Here is a 25,858-nt window from a genome sequence, read left to right as displayed (position 1 = left end):
AGCCACAGTAGGGTTGGATAGCCTCGGAATTCAACCCCTTACTGTTGCTTTCCATCCCAACAGCTGAGTTGGTGACTTTTATAGTTGAGTATAGGATCTTAATAAGGTGGTTTTGATTCTCACCTTGCAGTCCTCCCCTTCAGCACTGTTCTGCCTCTCCGTACCCACTGGCACATTCTAGGCAGACTGAAATGGTCACTTGAATGACACATGATTTGCCAGCCACTTCTCTGTGGAACTGGCAAGTGACCACATTTTCAGGAGGGAAGTGATAATGGCAGGAGGAAACCACAAATCAGATAGTACTGGAGGATGCCATTTGATTCATAAGCCCATGCCAGCTCTTTGAACTAATTTGTCCCACTTTTCCGCTCTTTCCCCATTGGCCTAGACATCTTTCTGGTTCCCGTCTCCCTTATTGTACCTGAGTAGGGATTGTAATCCAGATCATAACTTGCTGAGAAAAGCGATCTTTGGTGTTCACGTTCTTTTGTTCACTATTTGGCAGATATTCATGGAGATGGTTCATCATTCTCGACAAATACATATTCCATTGAGAAAGAAAGGCACTAGAAGAAGGATCTGCCAACGAGGCTGACTGAAGAAGTCAATTTGAAAGCAAATTGTAGATAGTTTAAGGGAAATGGGAAAAGTTTTCGAAGCAGAAATTTTGGAAAACATAAGCTTGTTAATTTCGGTGAGAAAGATAGAAAAGCAGAATATTATTTAAATGGAGAAAGAGACCCCAATATGTTACATTGCATGGGAACTGGGTGTCCTTATAAAAGAATCACAAAAAGTGTACATAAATGTACACATGTAATTAGGAAGGACAAATGGAATGGTCGCCTTTTTTGCAAGGGAGTTAGAGTGTGAAAGTAGGGATGTCTTGCTACAACTGCACTGGGCATTGATGATATCATATCTAAACTTTGGTGTTGGCAGGGGAAGGTGGACGGTGTGTCGTGATAGGGTAGATGCGAAGAGGATAGTTCCTTTCATGGGAGTATCTAGAACTAGGAGGCACACTTTAAAATTACAGGGTCTCCCCTTTTTGAGGAGGAATTTCTCCTCTCAGAGTGTTGTTAAACTTTGGTGTTCCCTCTACAGAGGGCAGAGAAAGCTAGGTCGTTCAATATGCTGAAAGTTGTGTTAGAAAGTCAAAGATTCAGGAAGGAGGCAGGAAAGTGGAGTTAAGGCCGCAAGCATGTGTGTAAAGGGACAACAGGGTTGAGGGACCAAACGCCTGTTCTTACTTATTGTGTTCTTACAGCACACACCTTGCTTCTGGCTATTGAAATTGCAGCCAGTGATGTTTTATGCACCATCCCACCCTCAACAATCTCTCCAGGTAAATGATTAACTTGAAGGGGAGGGGCTTTTGAACACGAACAAGCTCACTGGGAGTTAAAGAGGACAACACTTACTGGACAAACAAGCGAGCACCAGTGGTTCCTAGCAGTGTGGCCTTGACACCTTCGACCAGGAGCATGGACCCTTCTCGCAAGCCCTGCCGTATCAACAGAAAAAGTCACGGTTCCACCTGATATTCACACAGCCTCACAGAGCTGAACCGAATGATTTTCTAGCCACTGTGTGCCCTGTGTTCATGCTTAAAGAATCCCTACAGTCTGGAAACAGACCATTTGGCCCAGTAAGCCCACCTTGCCCCTTCAAAGAGCATTCCACCCAGACCCATTTCACTACCCTTTGCCTGTAACCCTGCATTGCCCATGGCTAATAACTTACGCACCCCTGGACACTACAGACAATTTAGCATGGCCAGTCCATCTAACCTGTACATCTCTGGAACTGTGGGAGGAAACCGGAACACCCGGAGGAAACCCATACAGACACGGGGAGAACGTGCAAACTCCATGCAGACAGTAACCTGAGGATGGAATCGAACCTGGGTCCCTGGCGCTGTGAGGCAGCAGTGTTAAGCATTGGGCCACAGGGCTGCCCTAATTCTATGATTCTAGGGATTCTTTGACGATGTAATGAGGAAGACAACACAGTGCTTAATGGAGATCACTTCTATCTTATTTCATGAATGCATAATTAAAAAAATGTGCTGGCAACAGTGGAGATGATGACTTAGTGATATTATTGTTAATCCAGAGACCCAAGTAATGTCCTGGGGACCCAGGTTGAAATACTACCACAGCAGATGGTGGAATTTGAATTCAGTAAAAAAAACCCACTGAAATTAAGAGTCTAAAGATGACATTAATCCATTGTCGATTATCAGAAAAAATCCATCTGGCTCACTAATTTCCTTCTTTCAGGGAAGGAAAATTACTTGGACTGATCTCTATGTGACTCCAGACCCAAAGTAATGTGGTTAACTCTGGGCTGCAATCTGGGCAGTTAGAGATGGTCAATAAATGCTGGCCTAGCCAGTGATGCCCTCATCCCGTGAATGAACAAAAAAGATTTTTGTGACATACATAGTTTTCTGTTCAACTGAAAACAGCAGTAATTCTTCCTGGCAAGGGGATTTGGGAATCCAATAAACATTTAAAAAAACACACACAATCATATTGAATGGTGCAGTAGTTCAATGGGCCAATACCTACTTCTGCTCGTGTTTCTTGCCTACCTGACCTGATTTTCTTCTTTATTATCATGCATTTTGATTCACAGGACAAGTGGTTGAACTTTCTTTGTTAATTTGTCCATGTTCACTGTATGTTCCTCAGATGAAGGACACACTAAACGGGGAATTTCAGACATGAACTGCTGCTGTGAGGTGCAAGCCATTGACTCACTTGATGATATTTAGAGTTCTCGTCAAAATCCTGCAGTTCGTACTACAGTAGTGAAAATACTCACCATGACTGGCGGTGTATCAGGTTCCTCGTGGTATTGTTCAATGCGCTTTTCCCGTGTCTCCTAATAAGCAGAGGGGAGATTTCTGTTAATGTGTGATCATTGTACAATCTTACACCACAGAAAGAGGTCACGCAGCCCACGATTTCTGTGCTGGTTGCTTGGAAGAACAATCTGACTATTCCCTCTCCCCATTCCTTCCCCTTGGTCCTGCAAACTTTATGTTGGTATTTATCTAATTCCTCTTCGAAAATCACTGCTGCATGTATTCCCATGGACTTTCCCAGCAGTGCATTCAGGATCATAGCTTTCTGTGTAGAAATAATTTCTCTTCTGCTTTTTACATTTGGGGCCTTTAGTTATCAACCTTCCTGTCAGATTTTTCATCTCTACATAAGTAAAGTGATTCACAATTTTAAACACCTCTGTTAAATCTCCCCTCCATTCTTGGAGCAACCCTAGCTTTCTTGGTCTCACTACATAACTGAGCTATTTCATCCTTAATTTCAACCTGCATTTTCTCCACGAGACATTTTCTCAAAAGCCTTACCATCTTTTAAAGTGTCACACTCAGATTTGGACACTAAAGTCTAATATAGACTGTACCAGTTTTAAAAAGGTTTTGTGCAATTTGCTTTTTTTTAATTCTAGATGCTCATTTATAAAGGCCCTGTTTAACCAACAGTTATTCATGTTGGACCACAATTACAAGCATCAGATTGCCGCAGAGTATGCGTTAAGCTTTGAAGCGTCCTTCCAAAAACAGTGTCTGTTTCTCAATTCTTCTAATCAACCTGCTCAGATGGGTTCTGGCACTCATCTGGAGTAGGTGGAACTTGAAGCCAGGCCTGCTGGCTTGGAGGTATGCACAATACCTCTGCACCTCAAAAGCCCTCAGGATATGGCCAATATACTGAGTATGGAATGTGTGACTTCAAGCGGTAAAGAGGAATGTAGATACTCAGAATCCTATCATCTAGGAAGCACTGAAAAGATGAACTGAGCTTACAATGGAAGATAGCAAATCTGAACTCTAGACGCTGAAGCTGGAAGAGGAAGATTTTCATTATTTTACTCAATAAATCCAGGTGCAACAAACATTTGTGCTGGGGGATAATTAAATAAATCACATCACACCCTTCAAACAGCACCTGGCAAAGGAAATAAGAAATGCACCAAATGTGTATTAAATTTCCAGGTGAATTCAGGCTGAAATTTCCATCCTATTATAATTTTTCAATCGGAAAATAACATCGTGGACTGTTGACCTGCATTTGATAAGATGATATACATGTAGCTCCATAGAAGCTCACCTTTCTGTTTTTATATCAATGAAAATTGTACACATGCTGTTAACATACCATCTAATCATTTATAAATGTGACTCAAACACACTTTATAGACATACTTCAACTTCAACTATCTTTAAGGCACCATTACTGCCCACCAGTGTCTCTCGCCTTCCATTTCAGCAATTAACAAAATCCCCACAAAATGACAGTGAATTGGGACCAATCCCCATCGTAATATAACAAGAATGCTTTGTCCACTGTACAGTTTTATAGTTCAAATAACATGTTATTTCTACAATTTCTTTTAAAATTGTTTTAAATCATCCATTTCCCTGTAATTTTTTTTAGATTCCCTACAGTGTGGAAACAGGCTCTTCGGCCCAACAAGTCCACACTGCCCCTTGGAGCATCCCATCCAGACCCATCCACCTATAACCCACACACCCCTGAACACTACAGGCAATTTAGCATGGCCAATCCACCTAGCCTGCACATCTTTGGACTGTGGGCGGAAACTGGAGCACCCGGAGGAAACCCATGCAGACACACTGGGAGAATGTGCAAACTCCACACAGACAGTTACCTGAGGCTGGAATCGAACCCAGGTCCCTGGTTCTGTGAAGCTGCAGTGCTAACCACTGAGCCACTGTGCCGCCCCAAATTAATTATAATGGTTCAGTGATGTTTGCCCCAGGAAACAAATAAATTCAGAGTCAAATTGCATTTCAGCATTTTTTTAAAAAGACGAGCTGTCGAAACTGGTACAATTGAGTAAAAGCAAAATACTTCAGAGTCTGGAAATCTGAAACAAACACAGCAGATCTGACAGCGTCGATGGAGAGAGAAATGGAGTTAACAGTCTGAACCTGACATGACTCTTCATCAGTTTGAAACTTTTGTTTTGGTACAATCAAAGTTTGACTGAAGAAATTTATTAGTAGAAAAGCAGTGGGTGAGAGTTTGGTTTCTACACTTAATACACGTTAAAAGGTCATTTCAGCTCCAAAAGAATATGAGAATCTTGAGTACTAGGTTGATTTTCACTCTGCAATCCATGCTAAGCTTTACACTCAGAATAGCAGAACAAAAATTTATTGCCACATGTAACTTTACATGAAAAATACAGCAAAAAGTTTTCTAAGTTTCCCCAACATGAGTGCCCAGGTAGAGGTAGAAGGGCTCCGAACTGATAACTCCGTAAGTTGTCATTCAACAGAGTGCTTTGCTTGTATAATTGGGCAATTTGCTGCATGTGAGCTGACTTGTTGAATGAATAATTTTTACATGGGCCCTTGTCAGCTATTTAATTAGTATATGTGTCTCAGAAACGAAGTTTTACAACTCATGTTTCTGTTAATTACTTCCGCTGGAATGACTTTCACCTAGAACAGGCAAGATGAAAATGTTACAAAGTATCTGCCTTTCTCCAGTTATTACATGTTGTGCATCCCACCCCATACCTCTGTCACCCACAGACTCATCATTGGCTGTCATTTCTATAGATGTCAAGAGAGTCCATCACTGAAACTCTCAGATTCTTTATCGCTTCACCTCTAACTGCTCTGTCAAGACCTTCCTTCAGAGTTCACCTCTTTGACCAAACACTGGATCAAGCCCCCTTTTTGGTTCAGTTTCAAAATTTTGCCTATTTACACTCCATGTGAAACAATTTGGGACAGTATTTTTTATGTGAAGTTGTGACTGCAGAGCTCTCGCTGTTGTTTGCAATCTATTGCTAAGGCATTTTGGGAATCTTTGTGTTCGTTTAGATCAAAATATTTCCAAACACTTCTGAACTCAGGACCTCTGCGCCATTTTGTATCACTTCAGATTGTGTCAATGCTTACCACTTACCCCCATGTGTTGATTGTTGGGATCTTCATCCAGATAGTGAGGGTTAATGTTGAATGGGACCAGACCAATGGCTTTGAATGAAGGTGGGTAGACAATTGGCATATCATTGGTAGTGTTTATGCTGACAGTGGCTACGTTTGTCCCAGCACTTGACCCCAGGTAAGGAATGCCGTCCTGCAATGGAAACCGTAAATGATCACTCTCCAAAAGCTGCATCTTGCTTTAAAACGATTGCACTGCACAAACCAGCCCACCACCCGAGGCAGCCAGTGTACACTGAGTGACAGAAGTTGCTTCTTACCTACAGAGAAGATAACCTTGTGAGAGTTTGAGGTAGTTGAGAGTAATGACACTTATATGACATTGAGCTATGACCATGTCAGGCTAGATACAAGGCAGTACACAGAAAGCTATGTAAGAGATGTGATCTTTAAAGAAGCATTTTCTGAGGAGGCAGCAACCATATTTTCTATTCAAAGTAACCGACTGTTGCCATGACATTATATTTGATCCCAAGGGATCCTGTTTATGATAACAACATGTTTTAACGTGTCCACTTTGCATTGTAAAAACCAAACGAACTGCGGATGCTGTAAATCAAGAACAAAAAGTTGCTGGAAAAGCTCAGCAGGTCTGGCAGCATCTGTGGAGGAGAAAACAGAGTTAATGTTTTGGGTCCAGTGACCCTTCCTCAGAACCCAGTCAGTACAACGTTAGCGCCAAAAGAATCCCCGCGCCGGTATCGCATGATTATTTTGCAGGCTTTGTCATGATGTGCTTCTTGAGAGAGGTACAGTACAACCTCTTCCCCCGTCATCTTGACATTTTATTCAAGGTAAAATGCTAAATTTACTTTAATTTCATTATTAGATGTGAATTAAAGATTTATTCAAAATGTGCTATCCTATGTGTTAGGCTTTTTAGTGATTTTTGAGTGATTTTTCATTTGGTGATCTGCCCTAACCCTACTTTTGCCACTGGCCCTATTATTTCCATACCGCGATTTTCTATAACACAACGTTGCACAGGAACACAACTGTCATCTTATAGCAGAACCGACTGTAATAACTGACCTTCAGAGGATCATACCTGGGAGACTCTCTTGTGTATCTCTGAAACCAGATTACTATCATACAGAGCCTTCAGAAGGCGAAAAGTGTTCCCACCACCTGGAATAGAAAACGTTAGAGTGAGTAAAAGATGAGATCCACCAAGCAGTGGCTATCCAGGTTGAAAGTACTAAACAGGAGCCAAAAAGATGCATGAATGTCTGACCATGTGTGGGGCTCAAGCGAAGTGTGGGTATTGGTCACAGTGATTCATTGAATATCATTGAATATCACCTGTCAATTAGATGCGGTCTATCCCCACTCTACATATCCCACATTCAATGCTGGCATTATTCCTATTCACGCTGATTATTGAATGAAACATGTTGTAAAGAATAGACGATGCAGCTGTTCATATGTCCCTCATGAACAATGCATGCTTAGGGGAAAGTTCACAGATTGATCACAGATTCTGAAAAAGGAACAGGAATATGGAAAGCTGAAAATACTCAATTCATTTGAAGTTTTCTTTAGGCATCTCTGCACCAATATTGTTTCAATGTCTTATATACTGAGATAGTCATAATGACTTAGGTTGTAAAATTGACTACAGTGCACCAGCTTAAACTGCATCACTTTGACATGTAAGGAATAGTATAGCTGGCACCAACACCAGAAGAAAAAACATTTTTAAAAGCCTTTCTGGCTTAAGGGAAAAAAATTCAGTTTTAACAATGATTTGTGTAGTAAATTGGCTAAAGGAGAAGATAGTGTTTGAATTGTAAAAAATATTTTTTGAGTGTTTTATTTATTTCCTTACAAAATGCTTCTTTTGCTACACAGGGAAAGCTCAGATCTGTCGCTGCTTTTACCAAATTGGAATCAGACACAGGAAACTCGCACAAAGTTTGCTGCGAAATTGAGACATTAAAGGCAAAAGATGTGGGGATATGTAGTTTTTAATATTTAATTGACTGAAAGTGATGATTACAACCATGATTTTCCAAACACGTAATGCAGTTTATCCATAAAAATCAACTGAGAATTTAACTGGGTTTTATACATGGTAACAGACAACACTCAAGATGCTTGACACCATTCAGGACAAAACAGCCTGTTTGACTGGCACCACATCCATTCCCTCCACCAGCAACACTCAGTAGCAGCATTGCACACCACCTACAAGATGCACTTCAGAAATTCATCAAGGGATCTCAGACAGCACCTTCAAACCCATGACCACTTCCATCTAGAAGGATAAGGGCAGCAGATACACCACCATCTGCAACGTTTCTCTCCAAGCCACTCACCATTCTGACTTGAGCCATATCACTGTTCATTCAGGGCTGACGAGTCAAAATCCTGGGATTCCCTGCCTAAGGGCATTGTGAGTCTATCTACAGCACATGGATTGCAGCAGTTCAAGCAGGCAGCTCACCACCACCTTCTCCAGGGTAACTCGGGACAGGCAATAAATGCTGGTCCAGCTAGGAATGCCCACATCCCATGAGTGAATAAGAAGTTTTTTTTTGCATTTAGACAGTAAGCCTGCTGTTTGTGAACAATTATTTTGCCTGAGCAAAGTTTTGAGTCCTTTCAAACACTGCACAGATAGGAGAGACATGAAGATAATGGTAATGTCACTGGATTTTTGTCATGTAGAGGCCCCAGCTCATGATCTGGGGTCATGGGCTCAAGTTCCTTTGCAGCTGATAGAATTTATGATAGAATCTGTAATGTGAAACTACCCTCAGAAACTACCATGGATTTTCCCAGCTGTTTAACCAATAGCCTTTCGGCAACAGCCATCAGCTGTCCTTACCTGGCCTACATATGACTCCAGGTACACAACAATGTGGTTTACTCTGAAACTGGGAAGACATTCAGTTCAAGGATGGACAGCAAACGCTGGCCTTGACCCATAAAAAGAAAAAAAAACATCACTTGCAACTGGCCTGTCATATCCATTGGAATAATAGAGTTTTGACTATAGCATTACAAATTTAAGGTATACATTATATTGGAGAACAACTAATATTTGAATGTTTATGACCACAAGTTATTAATCCAATATTGTGAGTAAGTGCTATCTCATTATTGTGCAATTCATCACTTTGCCAAAATAAAGAGCAATTAAGGAAGAATGTATCAAATGACTGAATGGTACAAATGACCCCATTTGACCCATTGTGTCCTTGCTAGCACTTCGATGAAACTTAACTATTAGAGTCATCTCTCTGTGGGGATGAAATCTGCTGAAACCTTTTCCATTTATGCTGTGTCTGGTCCACCAGGAGGAAATTAAACTCAAATGGGTGGGAGCTTTCTTTCTAATCCAACTTTCTTAACTTTATAGTTACTAGCCCAATGTAAGGATAAAGTTTGCTGCTGACATTGAAGAAAGCTGTTACCAAGAATACAAAGAGATCTCTGGAATCTGTTTTCCCCATTTACAATTACAATTTTATTTTGGCACGAACAGATTTAAGAACAGCTTCTTCCCCACTGTTACCAGATTTATGGATGAACTTCTCATATATTAGAGTTTATCTTTCTCAGCACCTTCCCTGTAACTCTAACACCACATTCTACATTCTGTTCTATTCTGATGTGCTTACCTAAGATATGATTTGTCTGGTTAGCACACAAAACAATACTTTTCACTGTATTGTCAGGACATGTGACAATAACAAATCAAATCAAATCAAGAACCAATGAATAATTCTGGCATACTGCAATAAAGGAAATAAAATGTACTAAAATAAAACAAAGAATTGTGGATTCTGGAAACCTGAAACAAAATTCTGAAGAACGGTCACTGGACTCAAAAGATCAACAGAGACTCAGATCTGCTGAGTTTCTCCAGCAATTTCTGTTTTTGTTTCAGGAAGTGGAAAGTCCTGATTATCGCTCTTTTTTTCAAACTAGAATAAATATTGGGACATGCATATGAGATGAAGGTGGAAGTTGAGAGCTAGGAAAGAAGATAACCCTTGAAAAACATCTTTTTTCTTTAATCATAGAACGGAAGGAAAAATACTCCTGACTTCTGAAATCAGGCTTTTCAGGGTTAGAAAGGTTCTTAAGATACTCCTCATTTGACAAAGCCTCATATTTTCAATGGTTTATACAGCAAAATAATGTGTTAAATGTTGAATTATGCACCAATTTGCAAGTTTTGTGCTGATCTTGTTTGCAAAGTCTGCAGCAAAGCACCAGGAGGAACAGGAGGATATCAATGACGGGCACTTGCATGTTTCTGTATTTAACTGTACATGAGTAGACACTAGATGTTGTAGTTAATTTTATACATTAACAAGAGAGAATGCTGTCAGCAACTGCAAATTCTAGTTCAGTACCTACGTAAATTATTCCATTAAACTATTCCACAATTAACTCTCAAAACAACAACTGCTTTATATTGTTGCCCATGAAGTGTGTCATGCCTCCACATTCCCAATAATGAAAGCAGAAGGAACACTTTATTGACTGATTGATGATAAATTACATCTATGCACGACCCAGTCAGATGTTTACAGATTCTCACCCACAAAGATTCCTTGTGCTTTTTGTACTGCCACCACAGGATCTGTAGCCTCGTGAATACTGTCCAATCCATAACCTGAGAAGGAAAGATGCAGATTTAGAGAGGAGTGATTGGCAAATAAGACAGTGTTGTCTGCACTGTTGGGAAGATCAAAGCCAAATGTCGTTGTCCACTAACTTGATTGCCTACACTTTCCACATCTGATTGTGAGCATGAGCTGCAAGTTTATGTGAGGTACTTTACTTGAGGGGCATGTTGGATTTTGGGCAGTTACCCAACTTACGCAGTTGATGATTTCGAAGTAATTTTCTGATGGTCTATTGACTATACAGAGAAGCAAAGTTTAGATATGATTCTGTAGTTAATTAGAAGAAGGAAATATAGAACCGTACCAATTGAGGATTGTTCTCTGATACCATATAAAACTTCTATAAAACCTCTACCTCTATAAAACTTTGGTTAGACCGCACTTGGAATACTGCGTCCAGTTCTGGGCGCCCTATTATAGGAAAGATGTGGATGCTTTGGAGAGGGTTCAGAGGAGGTTTACCAGGATGCTGCCTGGACTGGAGGGCTTATCTTATGAAGAGAGGTTGACTGAGCTCGGTCTCTTTTCATTGGAGAAAAGGAGGAGGAGAGGGGACCTAATTGAGGTATACAAGATAATGAGAGGCATAGATAGAGTTGATAGCCAGAGACTATTTCCCAGGGCAGAAATGGCTAGCACGAGGGGTCATAGTTTTAAGCTGGTTGGTGGAAAGTATAGAGGGGATGTCAGAGGCAGGTTCTTTACGCAGTGAGTTGTGAGAGCATGGAATGCGTTGCCAGCAGCAGTTGTGGAAGCAAGGTCATTGGGGTCATTTAAGAGACTGCTGGACATGTATATGGTCACAGAAATTTGAGGGTGCATACATGAGGATCAATGGTCAGCACAACATTGTGGGCTGAAGGGCCTGTTCTGTGCTGTACTGTTCTATGTTCTATGTTCTAAACAGGCTGTCAACGTAGGAAAAAAGGTGCACAGCTGGATGAACACAGCAGGCTAAGCAGCATCAGAGGAGCAGGAAGGCTAACGTTTCGGGCCTAGACGGTTTTTCAGAAAATCCAAAAATTTTCTGAAGGGTCTAGGTCTGAAACGTCAGCCTTCCTGCTCCTCTGATGCTGCTTGGCCTGTTGTGTTCATCCAGCTCTACACCTTGATATCTCAGATTCTCCAGCATCTGCAGTTCCTACTACCTCTGTCAACATAGAATGTTTTGGTCTAGTTAGAAGTGGTGGGTCTAACTGAGATGTTAGGTAACTCTTCTCTCAGTCTTCCTCCTCTTCTGGTCTGACTTTCATCTGCCTGGTGAGAACTGCTTGATGACGACTGCTCTCTGGGCACCACCAATGAAGATTTACATTAACTGCTGCTTACAAGGTCTGCTTAATGAGAACTCTGCCCGAGCGCCTATTGTTATATCATAATTTGAGGGGCACAGCGTCAGTCTATCTGATGGCCAATGGCCATGGGTCAGCCACTCACAGATGATTGTCCTCCCACTGCCCACCCTCAGCTGAGAGTTAGTTTCCTACTCCTTCGAAGAACAAAACCTTTTCATTTTCAATACACTGTACGGATAATAGAGTAAGGTGGCACCTAATAAATCTTTGACATGAGTCAAGATCCTGCTGATCTGTACGATGCAGTTATCACATGGAGATCTGTTTACATTTGCAGAAGGCTGGTTACTAATGGGGCACTGTTGGATGAGCTTTCATGCCTTACAGGAAGTACTACAGAGAATGTGAAGTTAGCACGGATTTAAAGAGAGCGGGCTTGAACAGGCAGCTTTAGTGTGGAGTCAAACCCATGCCTTATCTCTTGATTAGGAACATCAGCAGTATGTTCTTGTCCTCAGTGCACTCTTCCTGCTTTCTGGTTTCTGCCACCATGTGTTTTCTGAGCAGCCTCCTGGTAAACATGCACTCAACGACTCATGTAAATATACCTATGTTCCTAAATGCCTTTTGCAAATTGCGCCACTTCATACCACTACTCCTCATTCTCCCTACCAAGATGTGGAGGTACCAGTGTTGGAGTGGCTTGGACAAGGTCAGAAATCACACAACACCAGGTTATAGTCCAACAGGTTTATTTGAAAACACAAGCTTTCAGAGTCTTACTCCTTCTTCAGGTGTTAGTGAGAGAGGTAGTATCAGACACAGAATTTATAACTAAAAGATCAAAGGGTCACACTATTGATGATGATGCACTAAACAAACCTAAGGTACTGTTAAATCTTTTAATCAGTTGGAGGGTTTTGACTGATTAATAAAATCCCCAAGTTCCTTTCGAGACCCTGTCCTGTGAGAACTAAAGATTTTATCATTGTAAAGAAGAGGTGACATTTTAGGTCAGACAATGCATGTTAGGTGTGATGCTTTACTTAGAATCTGTTTGCGTTTTGGTTTGGAGTCAGGCTGGCTTTATTTCTAAAGTAGGCATTTATAAAACACCACATTGACTGACTGTTGATAAATTGTGTGCTTTTTGAACAAAATAGAATGTATCTGCAAATACAAATTCATCCCATAGATTCATGCTGCACTGCAGCATCAATCTGCATTTTATGCTTAGTCTTTGGAGTGAAATTTGACTCCACAACTTTCTAAATTCAGAGTTGAGCACGTTAACAACTGAACCACCCTGACACCTGCATTCCGAAGTGTGTCTGCCGTTCTTTATGTAAATATTCGAGGTATTATTTTAAAAAGAGTTGAGCACCATTAAGGAGAACTATACACTCCGTGGACAATTGCTTACCCAAACTTTCAAATTTATGCCGGGCTTTCTTGGCATATGCATCTCTGTCATGCAAAGCATATGGAATAAATAAAACTCTCTTCACTTTGCTGCAAAAGAAAGCAAATGAATAGGAGTCAGCTGAAAAGAACCAAAAAAATAATTTCAACACACTGAGTTTAGACGATTGGACAAGACCATGGTGGGACAATGCTGTTGGTTTGATAAATTTGATGACCGATCCCACAAGATGCTACTTCCTTTGACTTGCAATTGTCACAGCAAAAATGTATTCCGATTTAAATTTAACTAAGAACTAACTGGAGTGGGATATGGATTCCCTTTATCAATCTAATAGTTCTTTTGTGTTTCAGATCTCCAGTTCTTTGATTTCATTTACTTTAAGCTTCTTCTTTCATGAGATGTAGGCCAGTATTTGATGCTCATCTCGAACTGCCGTTGTATTAAAACCGAAAGAACTGCAGATGCTGTAAAACAAGAACAAAAACAGAAGTTGCTGGAAAAGCTCAGCAGGTCTGACAGCATCTGTGATGTAAAAAAATCAGAGTTAACATTTCATGTCTGGGGACCCATCCTCAGAACTCAGTTCTCACAGATGCTAACAGATCTGCTGAGCTTTGCCAGCAACTTTTATTTGTACACTTGAATTAAGTGGCTTGTTAGGGCCATTTCAGACACAATCACATCGCTGTGGGTCAGCAGTCGTTTGTAGTCCAGATCATGTAAGGGTCAAGGACATCCTTCCCTGATGAGGATTGATGAACTAAGTGTTTCTTTTAACAACAATCAATTATAGTTTTCTTTACTGAAATTGCGTTTACAGTCATGGATTCATTAATTCAACTGAAATTCCATCTGCTTCCATGGTGGAATTTGAACACATGCTCAAAGGACCAGTTCAGAGTTATGGATTACAATCCCAGTGACATAGAAATCATAGAATTCCTGCAGTACAAAAGTAGGCTATTCATCCCAGGGACCACACCAACCCTCTGAAGAACATCCCACCCAGACCCATCCTATCCTTGTAACAGTCTATTTATAGAGTCATACAGCACGGAAACAGACCCTTTGGTCCAACCAGTCCATGCCAAACATAATCCCAAACTAAACCAGTCCCACCTGCCTGCTCCTGGCCCATATCCCTCCAAGCCTTTCCAATTCATATATCTATCCAAATATCTTCTAAGCATTGTAATTGTATCCGCATCCCCCACTTCATCGGGAAGTCATTCCACAAGTGAACCACCCACTGTGTAAAAAAATTTGCCTGTTACATCTTTCTAAATCTCTCTCCTCTCATCTTAAAAGTATGCTTCCTGGTCTTGAAATTCCCCATCTTAGGGAAAAGACAATGACCAACAATTCTATCTATATCTCAGTATTTTATAAACTTCCATTGGGTTACTTCTCAACAGCCTACACTCCAGTGAAAAATGTCCCAGCCGATCCAGCATTTCCGTATAACTCAGACATTCCATACCTGGCAACATCCTAATAAATCTCTTCTGAACCCTGTTCAGCTTGATAATATCATTTCCTGTGGCTGGGCAACTAGGCACTGGACATGGTTTTCCAGAAGAAGCCTCATCAATGTCCTGTACAACCTCAACATACCATCCCGCGGTTAATCCATCCAGCCTGCGCATCCTGAGATACTATGGGCAATTTAGCATGGCCAATCCACCTATTCCACCTCTTTGGTCTGTGGGAGGAAACTGGAGTACCCAGAGGAAACCCACACACACACGGAGAGAATGTATAAACTCCACACAGTCACCCGACGCTGGGATCAAACCAGGGTCCCTGGTCCTGTGAGGCAGCAGTGCTAACCACTGAGCCACTGTGCTGCCATGCTGCGTACAGTAGGCTTATCAGTATAGAATTCTGATGGATGATACCATTGAGAAAATGAAGATGAATTTAATAAGGTGACAATGAGAAACAATTTTCTCCGATGGGTGATCCAGAAGAAACGCTTTTCATTTGAATTAGGTTACTTGGGGATCATGTCAGAAAATGTTTCTTCACATAAAGGACGGAGGAATTCAAGAATTCTGTCCCCCAGAAAGTTGTGGAAAACCTGAAAAAAAAAGCAGCTTTTGCTAGACAAGTTTAGTTTTAGGTCTGAGATAGATTGTTTTTTAAACTGAAAGAACAGCGGTTGCTGGGAATCAGAAACAAAAACAGTAATTGCTGGAAAAGCTCAGCAGGTCTGACAGCATTTGTGGAGAAAATCAGAGTTAACAGTTTGAGTCCAGCGACCTTCCCCCAGAACTGATGGTAGCTAGGAAAATGTCACCTTATACGCAGAAGATAGGGTGTGGGAAGGAGATAAGGAGTGAATGATAGGTGGCCATAGAGCCCAAAGAGAGACAGAGAGAGAGAGAGATCAAAAGATGGACAGACAAATGAGTGTTAATGATGAGCCGAGGAGAATGATTAGCTACTAATGGCAACTATTAGCAGCTAAAATGGGTTGTATGTAATCTCATGATCTGCTATCACAAAGTCTTGCTGTGTGGAGGTAAGTGTCTCAAGCCCTAAAATTGTTGAACTCGATTTTGAGTCCCGAAGACTGTAATTTTCCCAAGCAGAACACGAGGTGCTGTTTTTCCAGCTTGCTCTGAGATTCACTGCAGCACTGCAGCAAACCTGAGACAGAGATGTTTCGATAACAAGGTGTAGAGCTGGATGAACACAGCAGGCCAAGCAGCAACAGAGGAGCAGGAAGGCTGACGTTTCGGGCCTAGACCCTTTTTCAGAAATGGGGGCGGGGAAGGGGGTTCTGAAATAAATAGTGAGAGAGGGGGAGGCGGATAGAAGATGGACAGAGAAGATAGGTAGAGAGGGGACAGACCGGTCAAAGAGGCGGGGATGGAGCCAGTAAAGGTGAGTGTAGGTGGGGAGGTAGGGAGGGAGAGAGGTTAGTCTAGGGGGGATGAACAGGTCAAGGGGATAGGATGAGGTCAGTAGGTAGGAGATGGGGGTGGGGTTTGAGGTCGGAGGAGGGGATAGGTGTGAGGAAGAACAGGTTAGGGAGGCGGGGACGAGCTGGGCTGGTTTTGGTATTTGGTAGGGGGAGGGGAGATTTTGAAGCTTGTGAAGTCCACATTGATATCATTGGACTGCAGGGTTCCCAAGCTCAATATGAGGTGCTGTTTCTGCAACCTTCGGGTAGCATCGTTGTGGCACTGCAGGAGGCCCAGGATTGACATGTCGTCTGTGGAATGGGAGGCAGAGCTAAAATGGTTCGCAACTGGGAGGTGCAGCTGTTTAGTGCGAACCAAATGTAGGTGTTCTGCAAAGTGGTCCCCAAGCCTCCGCTTGGTTTCCCCGATGTAGGGGAGCCCGCAACGGGAACAGCGGATGCAGTATACCACATTAGCAGATGTGCAGGTGAACATCTGCTTGATGTGGAAAGTCTTCTTGGGGCCTGGGATGGGCGTGAGAGGTGAGGTGTAAGGGCAGGTGTAGCACTTCCTGCGGTTGCTGGGTGTGGTGGGGTTGGAGGGGAGTGTGGAGCAGACAAGGGAGTCACGGAGAGAGTGGTCCCTCCGGAAAGCAGATAAGGGTGGGGAGGGAAAAATGTCTTTGGTAGTGGGGTCGGTTTGCAGATGGCGGACGTTTCGGAGGATGATGTGTTGGATCTGGAGGTTCAGGGGGGTGGTACGTGAGGATGAGGGGAATTCTGTTTTGATTTTTAATGTGGGGAGAGGGTGTAAGGGATGAGTTGCGGAAAGTGCAAGAGACACAGTTGAAGGCGTTCTCTACCACTGAGGGGGGGGAAGTTGCAGTCCTTGAAAAACAAGGACATCTGAGACATATGGGAGTGGAGTGCCTCATCCTGGGAGCAGATGCAGCGGAGGCGAAGGAATTGGGAATAGGAGATGGCATTTTTGCAGGAAGGTGGGTGAGAGGAGGTGTATTCTAGGTAGCTGTGGGAGTCAGTGGGCTTGAAATGGATCTCGATTTCTAGGTGGTTGCCAGAGATGGAGACAGAGAGGTCCAGGAAGGAGAGAGCGGTATTAGAGATGGTCCAGGTAAACTTAAGGTTGGAGTGGAAGGTGTTGGTGAATTGGATGAACTGTTCAGGCTCCTCGTGGGAGCACAAGGCAGCGCTGATACAGTCATCAATGTAAAGGAGTAAGAGATGGGGGATAGGGCCAGCGTAGCTTTGGAAGATGGACTGTTCCACGTAACCTACAAAGAGGCAGGCATAGCTTGGATCCATGCGGGTATCCATGGTCACCCCCTTTGTCTGTAGGAAGTGGGAGGAATTGAAAGAGAAGTTGTTGATGGTGAGGACGAGTTCGGCTAAGTAGATGAGGGTGTCAGGGGAGGGGGATTGGTCGGGCCTACAGGACAGGAAGAAGCGGAGGGCCTTCAGGCCATCTGCATGGGGAATGCAGGTGTCTAGGGACTGGACGTCCATGGTAAAGATGAGGTGTTGGGGACCCCGGGATTGGAAGTTCTGAGGAGGTGGAGGGCGTAGGTGGTGTCACGGACATAGGTGGGAAGTTCCTGGACCAAGGGGGAGAAAATGGAATCCAGATAGGTGGAGATAAGTTCGGTGGGGCAGGAGCAGGCGGAGACATTGGGTTAACCAGGGCAGTCAGGTTTGTGGATTTTGGGAAGGAGATAGAGGCGGCGGTGCGGAGTTGGGGAACAACGAGATTGGAGGCTGTGGGTGGGAGGCCAGCTGAAGTGATGAGGTTGTGGATGGTTTGGGAGATGGTGGCCGGGAGTGGGGTCATGATCATGGGGGGCGGTAGGAGGAGATGTTGGAGAGTTGGCGTCTGGCCTCGGCAATGTAGACAACTGCGCCTCCCTTGTCTGCGGGTTTTATGTTGAGGTTGGGGTTGGGGCGGAGGGAGCAAAGGGCTGCACATTCTGCGAGGGAGAGGTTGAAGTAGGTAGAGGTGTGGGGAAGTTAAGGCAATTGATGTCACAACGGCACTTGGAGATGAAGATGTTGAGTGAGGGTAGGAGGCCTTGGGGTGGTGTCCAAGTAGAGGCGGTGTGTTGGAGGCGGGTGAAGGGGTCAGTGGAGGGAGGGTTAGGCTCCCGATTGAAGAAGTAAGCGTGGAGGCAGAGGCGGCGGAAAAACTACTCAACGTCCAAGCGTGACTGGTATTTGTTGATATGTGGGTGGAGGGGGACAAAGGTTAGCCCTTTACTGAGGACTGACCATTCTCCCTCAGTAAGGGGGAGGACTGGGGGAATAGTTAAGACCCGGCAGGGCTGGGTGCTGCTGTCTCCTCTGGAGCTGCTGGCTGTGGAGGTGATGGACGGAGTGACGTCAGCATCGGCGGTGGGCGGAGTTGCATCAACATCAGCAGTGGGCAGAGTTGTGTCGGCGGTGGGCGGAGCAGGTTGGGGGCGGCAGCAGCGGTGACAGTAGGTGCGTGCGCAGTGTCTACGGTGTTGGCCGCGGAAATGGAGGCAGCGGCAGTCACTGTCCCAGAAGTGGTGTACCCGGCGGCGAAGGATGTGACATCACTCATTGTTGCCAATGGCGGCGGGAGCATTGTGGGGAAGGTCCTGGGTAGGGTTGGGGTTTTGGGAGGTGGAGGAAGCCCATTTTGGGTGGTAGGTACCAGTAAGTTTACTGTACTTATGGTTTCTCGTGTCCACTAAAGCCGAGTAGAATTGAATACGGCAGCGTATTCAAATAACAGGCAACTGAAAGCTCAGGACTGTTTTTTAGTGCCAGAATGTAGGTGTTCTGCAAAGTAGTCACCCGGTATATGCTTAATTTTCCCAAATGTAGAGATCACATTGTGAGCAGTGAATGCAGTAGACTAGATATTGTGAAGTGCAGGTAAATTGCTGCTTTACTTGGAAGGCGTGTTTGAACACTTAGACAACTGAGAAGGGAGGAAGTAAGTGGACAGGTCTTACACCTTCTGGGTTGCAGGGGAAAGTGTTGGGAGTGAAGCAAGACTAGATCAGGTGTCCTGGAAGGAGCAGTTCTTATGGAAGGCTAAAAAGGGGTGGAAGGGGAATATGTATCTGGTGGTGGTAACCCACTGGAGGTGGCGGAAATGGCAGCTAATAATCCTCTGGATTGGGATGGTAGGTGAGGACAAAGGGGATCCTTGAGAGGGGGTGAGGGCTGAAACAGGGGAGATGAGTCAGACCCGCCTGAGGGCCCTGTCAACCACGATACTGGGGTTTCCTCGACTGTGGAAGAAGGTAGATGTTTCGGAGGCACTCACAACCAAAAGGACTAATATGATATATAAAATACCATGCAAAGACTGTGAGAAACATTACATAACAGGCCAAACTGGAAGACGACTGGCAATAAGGATACACAAACACCAAGTAGTCACCAAGAGGCATGACCAATTCTCACTGGTGCCAATACACACAGACAAAGAAGGACACAAATTCAACTGGGACAACACATCCATAATAGAACAAGCCTAACAGAGACACGCCAGGGAATTCCTGGAGGCGTGGCATTCCAACCGGAACTCCATCAACAAACACATTGAACTGGACCCGAGACACAAACCACTGAAAACCAAAACTGTAAGTGATGCCAACGACCCCAACATACCGAGGCATATAAGTAACAATTGGGATTGAACACCAATATTTCACCAGAAGCACACTGACGATGTTACCTAGAAAGGTGACGAAACATCTGCAACTAAACACACTGGCTCAGCAAGCAAGTCTACAACCTGATCTTTGTCTACAACTTTGTCTGTCCAACTGTTCTTCTCATTCTCTTTGGGCTCCATCTCCACCTATTATTTACTCCTTACCCCCAACCTATCATCTGCATAAAACAACAACCATTTCCCAGCTACCGTCAGTTCTGAGGAAGGGTCACCAGCCCCAAAGTTTAACTTTGATTTCCCTACATAGATAATTTTTGTTCAGCAAAGGTGTTAGCAGATATGGGCCAAAGGCAGGTATATGGAGTTAGGCCACAGATCAGCCATGATCCTACTGAATGGTGGAATGGGCTTGAGGGCCTGAATGACCTACTCCAGTTCCTACATTCCTAATTGTGATTAAAAGATTTTTGTGAGGAATGACTATTCAAGATTTTTGAGGCAAGACAGGTGGAATGGAATTAAGATGCAGATCAGCCATGACTTAATTGGATTGAACAAATCATTTGGGCTGAATGGCCTATTCCTGCATCAGTGTCATGATTTCTGACTGTTAAACTGGCGCCTTTATCACGATTTAAGACGATAATTGTCTGTCCATGGTTATTAGCTAGTTGCTGGAGCTGACTGAGATATTTTAATCCTACCATTCTTAAGCCGGTTCTTTAAATATTATTTAGGACCACAAGGCCAAGAATTTAAATTGCATGTCTTGGAATACTTACTCTCCAAAAAATTTGACTATTTGCTCCTGGCAATGTTCCAGGTAGCTGCCTCCATACATAGTCGAGTTTGAAACCAATAGCACCCTACGTTTCATCTTGACTCTCTCAGAATATTATTTCTGGTAGAGTTCCTGCAAAGTGAAAACAGAAGTTGGGAAACAAATCTTTTGCTGTACAAAGACCACAGAATATGGAACAAACTCCAGGTTTTATGGAGCCTACATTGAACATGATACTTTGAAGGAAGACTAAATTGATGGTGTGAGGTGTGAGGGATGTGTTGCGGGAAATGCGGGAGACGCGGTCAAGGGCGTTCTCGACCACTGCGGGGGTGGGGGGTTGGGGGGGGAAGGTGCGGTCCTTGAAGAACGTGGACATCTGGGATGTGCAGGTGTGGAATGCCTCATCCTGGTAGCAGATGCGGTGGAGGCGGAGGAATTGGGAATAGGGGATAGAATTTTTGCAGGAGGTGGGTGGGAGGAGGTGTATTCTAGGTAGCTGTGGGAGTCAGTGGGCTTGAAATGGACATCAGTTTCTAGCTGGTTACCTGAGATGGAGACTGAGACATCCCTCACACCCCGCCCCTGCCACAACCGCCCTCAGAGGATCCCCCTCGTTCTCACATACCACCCCACCAACCTCCGGATACAACGTATCATCCTCCAACACTTCCGCCATCTACAATCCAACCCCACCATCCAAGCTATTTTTCTATCCCCACCCTTGTCTGCCTTCCGGAGAGACCACTCTCTCCGCGACTCCCTTGTCCGCTCCACACTCCCCTCCAACCCCACCACACCCGGCACCTTCCCCTGCAACCGCAGGAAGTGCTACACTTGACCCCATACCTCCTCCCTCACCCCTATCCCAGGTCCCAAGATGACCTTCCATATCAAGCAGATGTTCACCTGCACATCTGCCAATGTGGTATATTGTATCCATTGCACCCAGTGTGGCTTCCTCTACTTTGGGGAAACCAAGCGGAGGCTTGGGGACCGCTTTGCAGAACACCTCCGCTCGGTTCGCAACAAACAACTGCATCTCCCAGTCGCGAACCATTTCAACTCCCCCTCCCATTCCTCAGACGACATGTCCATCATGGGCCTCCTGCAGTGCCACAATGATGGCACTCGAAGGTTGCAGGAACAGCAACTCATATTCCGCTTGGGAACCCTACAGCCCAATGGTATCAATGTGGTTTTCACAAGCTTCAAAATCTCCCCTTCCCCCACTGCATCCCAAAACCAGCCCAGTTTTTCCCCGCACCCCCCCCCCCCCACTGCATCACAAAACCAGCCCAGCTCGTTCCCTCCCCCCACTGCATCCCAAAACCAGCCCAGCCTGTTTCTGCTTCCCTAACCTGTTCTTCCTCTCACCCATCCCTTCCTCCCACCTCAAGCCGCACCTCTATTTCCTACATACCACCTCATCCCGCCTCCTGGACCTGTCCGTCTTCCCTGGGCTGACATATCCCATCCCTACCTCCCCACCTATACTCTCCTCTCTACCTATCTTGTTTTCTGTCCATCTTCGGTCCGCCTCCCCCTCTCTCCCTATTTATTCCAGTTCCCTCTCCCCATCCCCCTCTCTGATGAAGTGATGAAGGGTCTAGGCCCGAAACGTCAGCTTTTGTGCTCCTGAGATGCTCCTTGGCCTGCTGTGTTCATCCAGCTCCACACTTTGTTATCTTGGATTCTCCAGCATCTGCAGTTCCCATTATCACAGAATCATATAGGGTCCTGAATGAGGTGAGCTACGGTGTGAAATGCAGCAGAACCTTGCAAGAGGTTCGGCAAGGCCTCTCTCAATATCATAAACAACTCACTGCATCTTTTAACTAAATTCTTGGTATTGAGGCACAATTTTCACTGGGCAGTGGACAGTCGCCTACCAGGGGCATTATTGCTTGTTAGTAACTTTATTAACTGCATATCTTGCCTCTTTAATATGCAGCTTCCTTTCCACCCTTCACAAACAAACTAGCTGCCAAAGATTCTTGAATTGAAAGTCCAGTGCGGGTGCCTGAAGACTTCAACTCACCATTTGCTCCAAGGGAGCTTCAGTCACCAACATCTCTCGGGCACACTCCATGGAGAACAGCCACATGCACTCTGTGCCCATGGACATTGGCATTTGACATGTGCCAGCCTTTATGAGCCTTCATGATACATTTCCATCCACTTACAGGACATTTCTGCACTTCAAAGCTGCACCTCATGTTGCACATGTAGCACTCATTCTAATGCTGCAGCAAGGACACCGTGTATTCAGGACTGGATCAGGGTCTACAATTGCTCTTTTCGCATTCAGTCATCTTGAACCAACCTGGATGATAGCAGCAACCCTGGCTTGCCATTTTGCACCTTTCTCCTCAGCCAATAATACCAAACTCACAGTGTTGTTGCATTGCTGTACTATTTAGTGTAGACAAAGCCAGGAAGTTTGTTATTGATATCAGGAGTCCTCATTAAAGTCATTGAGATAACCTTCTGTCACAGAATCTTGGCACAGTAAGACACGGGCACACTCTGATACCAGGCCAGGTGCCAGTTAGGCTGCTCAGGTGATCAGAGTCAGGATTGTCTCCTCACAAGGGGTGAGGAGCCAAATGTCCTGGCTCTTTCTGCCCTAGTTGTGGGCTGTTTTGCTTCTGGAATGACAGAAAGGCAAATGTTAAGGAGATAAAAGTGAGTGGTACATTAGGTGAGGTAATGGCCTAGTGGTAGTATTGCTAGACTATTTCCCCAGAGATGCAGAAATGTTCTGGGGACCTGGGTTCAAACCCTACCATGGCAGATGGTGGAATTTGAATTCAATAAATATCCAGAGTAACGAGTCCAAAAATGACAATGAAACCATTGTTGAATGTCGGGGAGGAGGGGGAAAAAAATCTGGCTCACCAATGTCCCTTAGGGAAGGAAACTGCACCTCCTTAGCTGGTCTGGCTGACATGTGACTCCAGACCCCACAACAATGTAGTTGAATCTTAAGTGCCTCCTGAACAATTAGGGACAGGCAATAAATGGACAGTGATGCTCACAACCCGTGAGCGAATAATAACAAAAGAGGTACATGTGGAGAGGTGTCCTGAGTGAGTAGGTAGGCCGCACAGAGGATATGCAGGGTAAGGAGTTGGTGCGGATGAGGGCGAAGACATAGCAGTGAGAGTCGTGAAGCATGAGCCTTGATATGAGGTTGGTACAGAGGAAGAGGTAGAGCGAGCATGAAGTATTGCAGCGAAACTGGTAGCACTTTACACTGGTGGACTGGAGAAAATCACTTATGCCATGAATTCCTCCAGATAGCAACCTGGGTGGCAGCCTTGGCCCAGACTGGCATGGTCCTGGGAGAAGAGGGTGCACTGCCTTGGCACCATCCCATCCAGCTGGACTTTCTGGTTAGTGGCTGCAAAGTGGGTGTCAATTGCCCCCCTGTCTGCCATGGCTGGGATAGGTGTCTGGAACCGCTCAGGATCAGCTTCATATTGACAGTTCTTGTCCAGGTATGTAATGTTCTTTTAAAGATGGCACCAGCACCAGATATGACAATCCATTAGGGGTGGCACAGTGGCTCAGTGGCTCAGTGGCTAGCACTGCAGCCTCATAGCACCAAGGACCCGGGTTCGATTCCAGCCTTGGGTGACTGTCTGTGCGGAGTTTGCACATTCTCCCCGTTTCTGCGTGGGTTTCCTCCAGGTGCTCCAGTTTCCTCCCACAGTCCAAAGATGTGCAGGCCAGGTGGATTGGCCATGCTAAATATATTCAGGGTGTGTGGGTTAGAGGGGAATGGGTCTGGGTGGGATATATCAAGGGGTGGTGTGGACTTGTTGGGCCGAAGGGCCTGTTTCCACAATGTAGGGAATCTAATTTTGGGATATTCTGGTGGTGGTAAGCTGTTCAGGGTACAGCGAGTGGTAGAATTGGGCTAAAAGCAGATGGGAGAGACAAAGTAAGGCAGGATCGGGCATTTAACGCGGTGGATTTGGTAAGGTGCAGCACCAAAACACACTAGGCCACTGTGAAATCCAATGAAGCTGGCACATAGCCAAAAATAATCATGAAGGTACAGCCCACAGCCCTTTCTCCTCATCACTGCTGAGTTAAAATCCCAGAACTGAGAACCTAACAGGTTGAATACCAATGGTTCAAGAAGGCAGCTTGCTTCCCCTTCACAAAACAGCTCAGAAAAAAGTGGACAATAAATTTTAACCTTATCACCCATGCCGCAACCCAAGAATGAAAGGAAGAAAATCTCTGGGTTTGCACACCTTTAAAACTCCACTCTAAAAACGATGACTGCAAATATTTTGTTCCACTATCAACTTGCACCAGTGGTCTCTTTCCACTTTTTCTTAAGAGTAGCACAGCAAAATTTCATGAATGGTAGTGAACGGGACTGAGACAGACTAAAAGTCAACATCTGAATGACGACTTTGTGGTGATTTCAATGGAGAGATCTAAACTGAGCTTCAAATTAGACTTACCCGCTTATCAACCTCCGGATCTGCCTGGAACTTCAAGTCACTTTTACGACTTGCACCCCTCACCAAATCGGCAAGAATTAACCGTAACTTTTTACTGTGAATCAGCCTCTGAGGTATAATTTACTGCTGACCACAGAGCAGCAGCACGAGATCAAACCACAACATCTGCACTTTGACCTCACTGAACAGCAATTCACCGTCTAAGCAACTTTCACATCCTAGACTGATCTGGTTTCATTTTAAATAGAGTTGGCACTCTTGCAGCAGCCCGAACCTCTTGTAGTCGTGTAGCAAACTTCAGACAAAAGTTCACCATTCCCCAGACTGAGGGGCTCCTGCTTTCACAACGGCCCTTCCTTTTGGGAGAGTCACTACTGCGCGCCTCCTAGTGATCATGAGCAGACTAGCAAAGACCTTCCTGAGCATTGGTCATACAGTCAGTGTTGCTGTAATGTGACAGTTGCATTCCTGTGCAACATCTTGTGATAGAAAATCGCATTATAGAAATAAAGGGGCCTATGGGAAAAGAGGGGGTTGGGGCAGACCACCAAAAAATATCACTCAAAAAGCACTCAAAAGCCTAACACAAAGGATAGCACAGTTTGAATAAATGTTTAATTCATATCTAACAATGAAAT

At 44.4% G+C, this 25,858-nt stretch overlaps 1 protein-coding gene across 1 annotated transcript in view; it reads right to left on the bottom strand.

Annotated features, from left to right (window-relative positions):
* si:dkey-69o16.5 (Alpha-aspartyl dipeptidase-like) overlaps positions 1-25,564 on the bottom strand; it is a 41,821-nt gene extending 16,257 nt beyond the window's left edge. Inside the window, exons 1-8 of the mRNA XM_048534976.2 lie at positions 25,221-25,564; positions 20,738-20,868; positions 13,381-13,469; positions 10,575-10,649; positions 7,068-7,147; positions 5,979-6,152; positions 2,836-2,895; positions 1,428-1,510 (exon numbers count right to left, since the gene is read on the bottom strand). Of these exons, the coding sequence (XP_048390933.1) occupies positions 1,428-1,510; positions 2,836-2,895; positions 5,979-6,152; positions 7,068-7,147; positions 10,575-10,649; positions 13,381-13,469; positions 20,738-20,832 (656 nt within the window). The 5' untranslated portion in view covers positions 20,833-20,868; positions 25,221-25,564. The remainder of the gene's footprint in view (positions 1-1,427; positions 1,511-2,835; positions 2,896-5,978; positions 6,153-7,067; positions 7,148-10,574; positions 10,650-13,380; positions 13,470-20,737; positions 20,869-25,220) is intronic.
* Between the last annotated feature and the right edge of the window lie 294 nt (positions 25,565-25,858).

This window comes from Stegostoma tigrinum, chromosome 7, assembly GCF_030684315.1.
Source record: "Stegostoma tigrinum isolate sSteTig4 chromosome 7, sSteTig4.hap1, whole genome shotgun sequence".
Taxonomy (NCBI): Eukaryota; Metazoa; Chordata; class Chondrichthyes; order Orectolobiformes; family Stegostomatidae; genus Stegostoma; species Stegostoma tigrinum.
The sequence above is the reverse complement of the archived record's forward strand: the minus strand, read 5'-3'. Positions and strand labels throughout refer to the sequence as shown.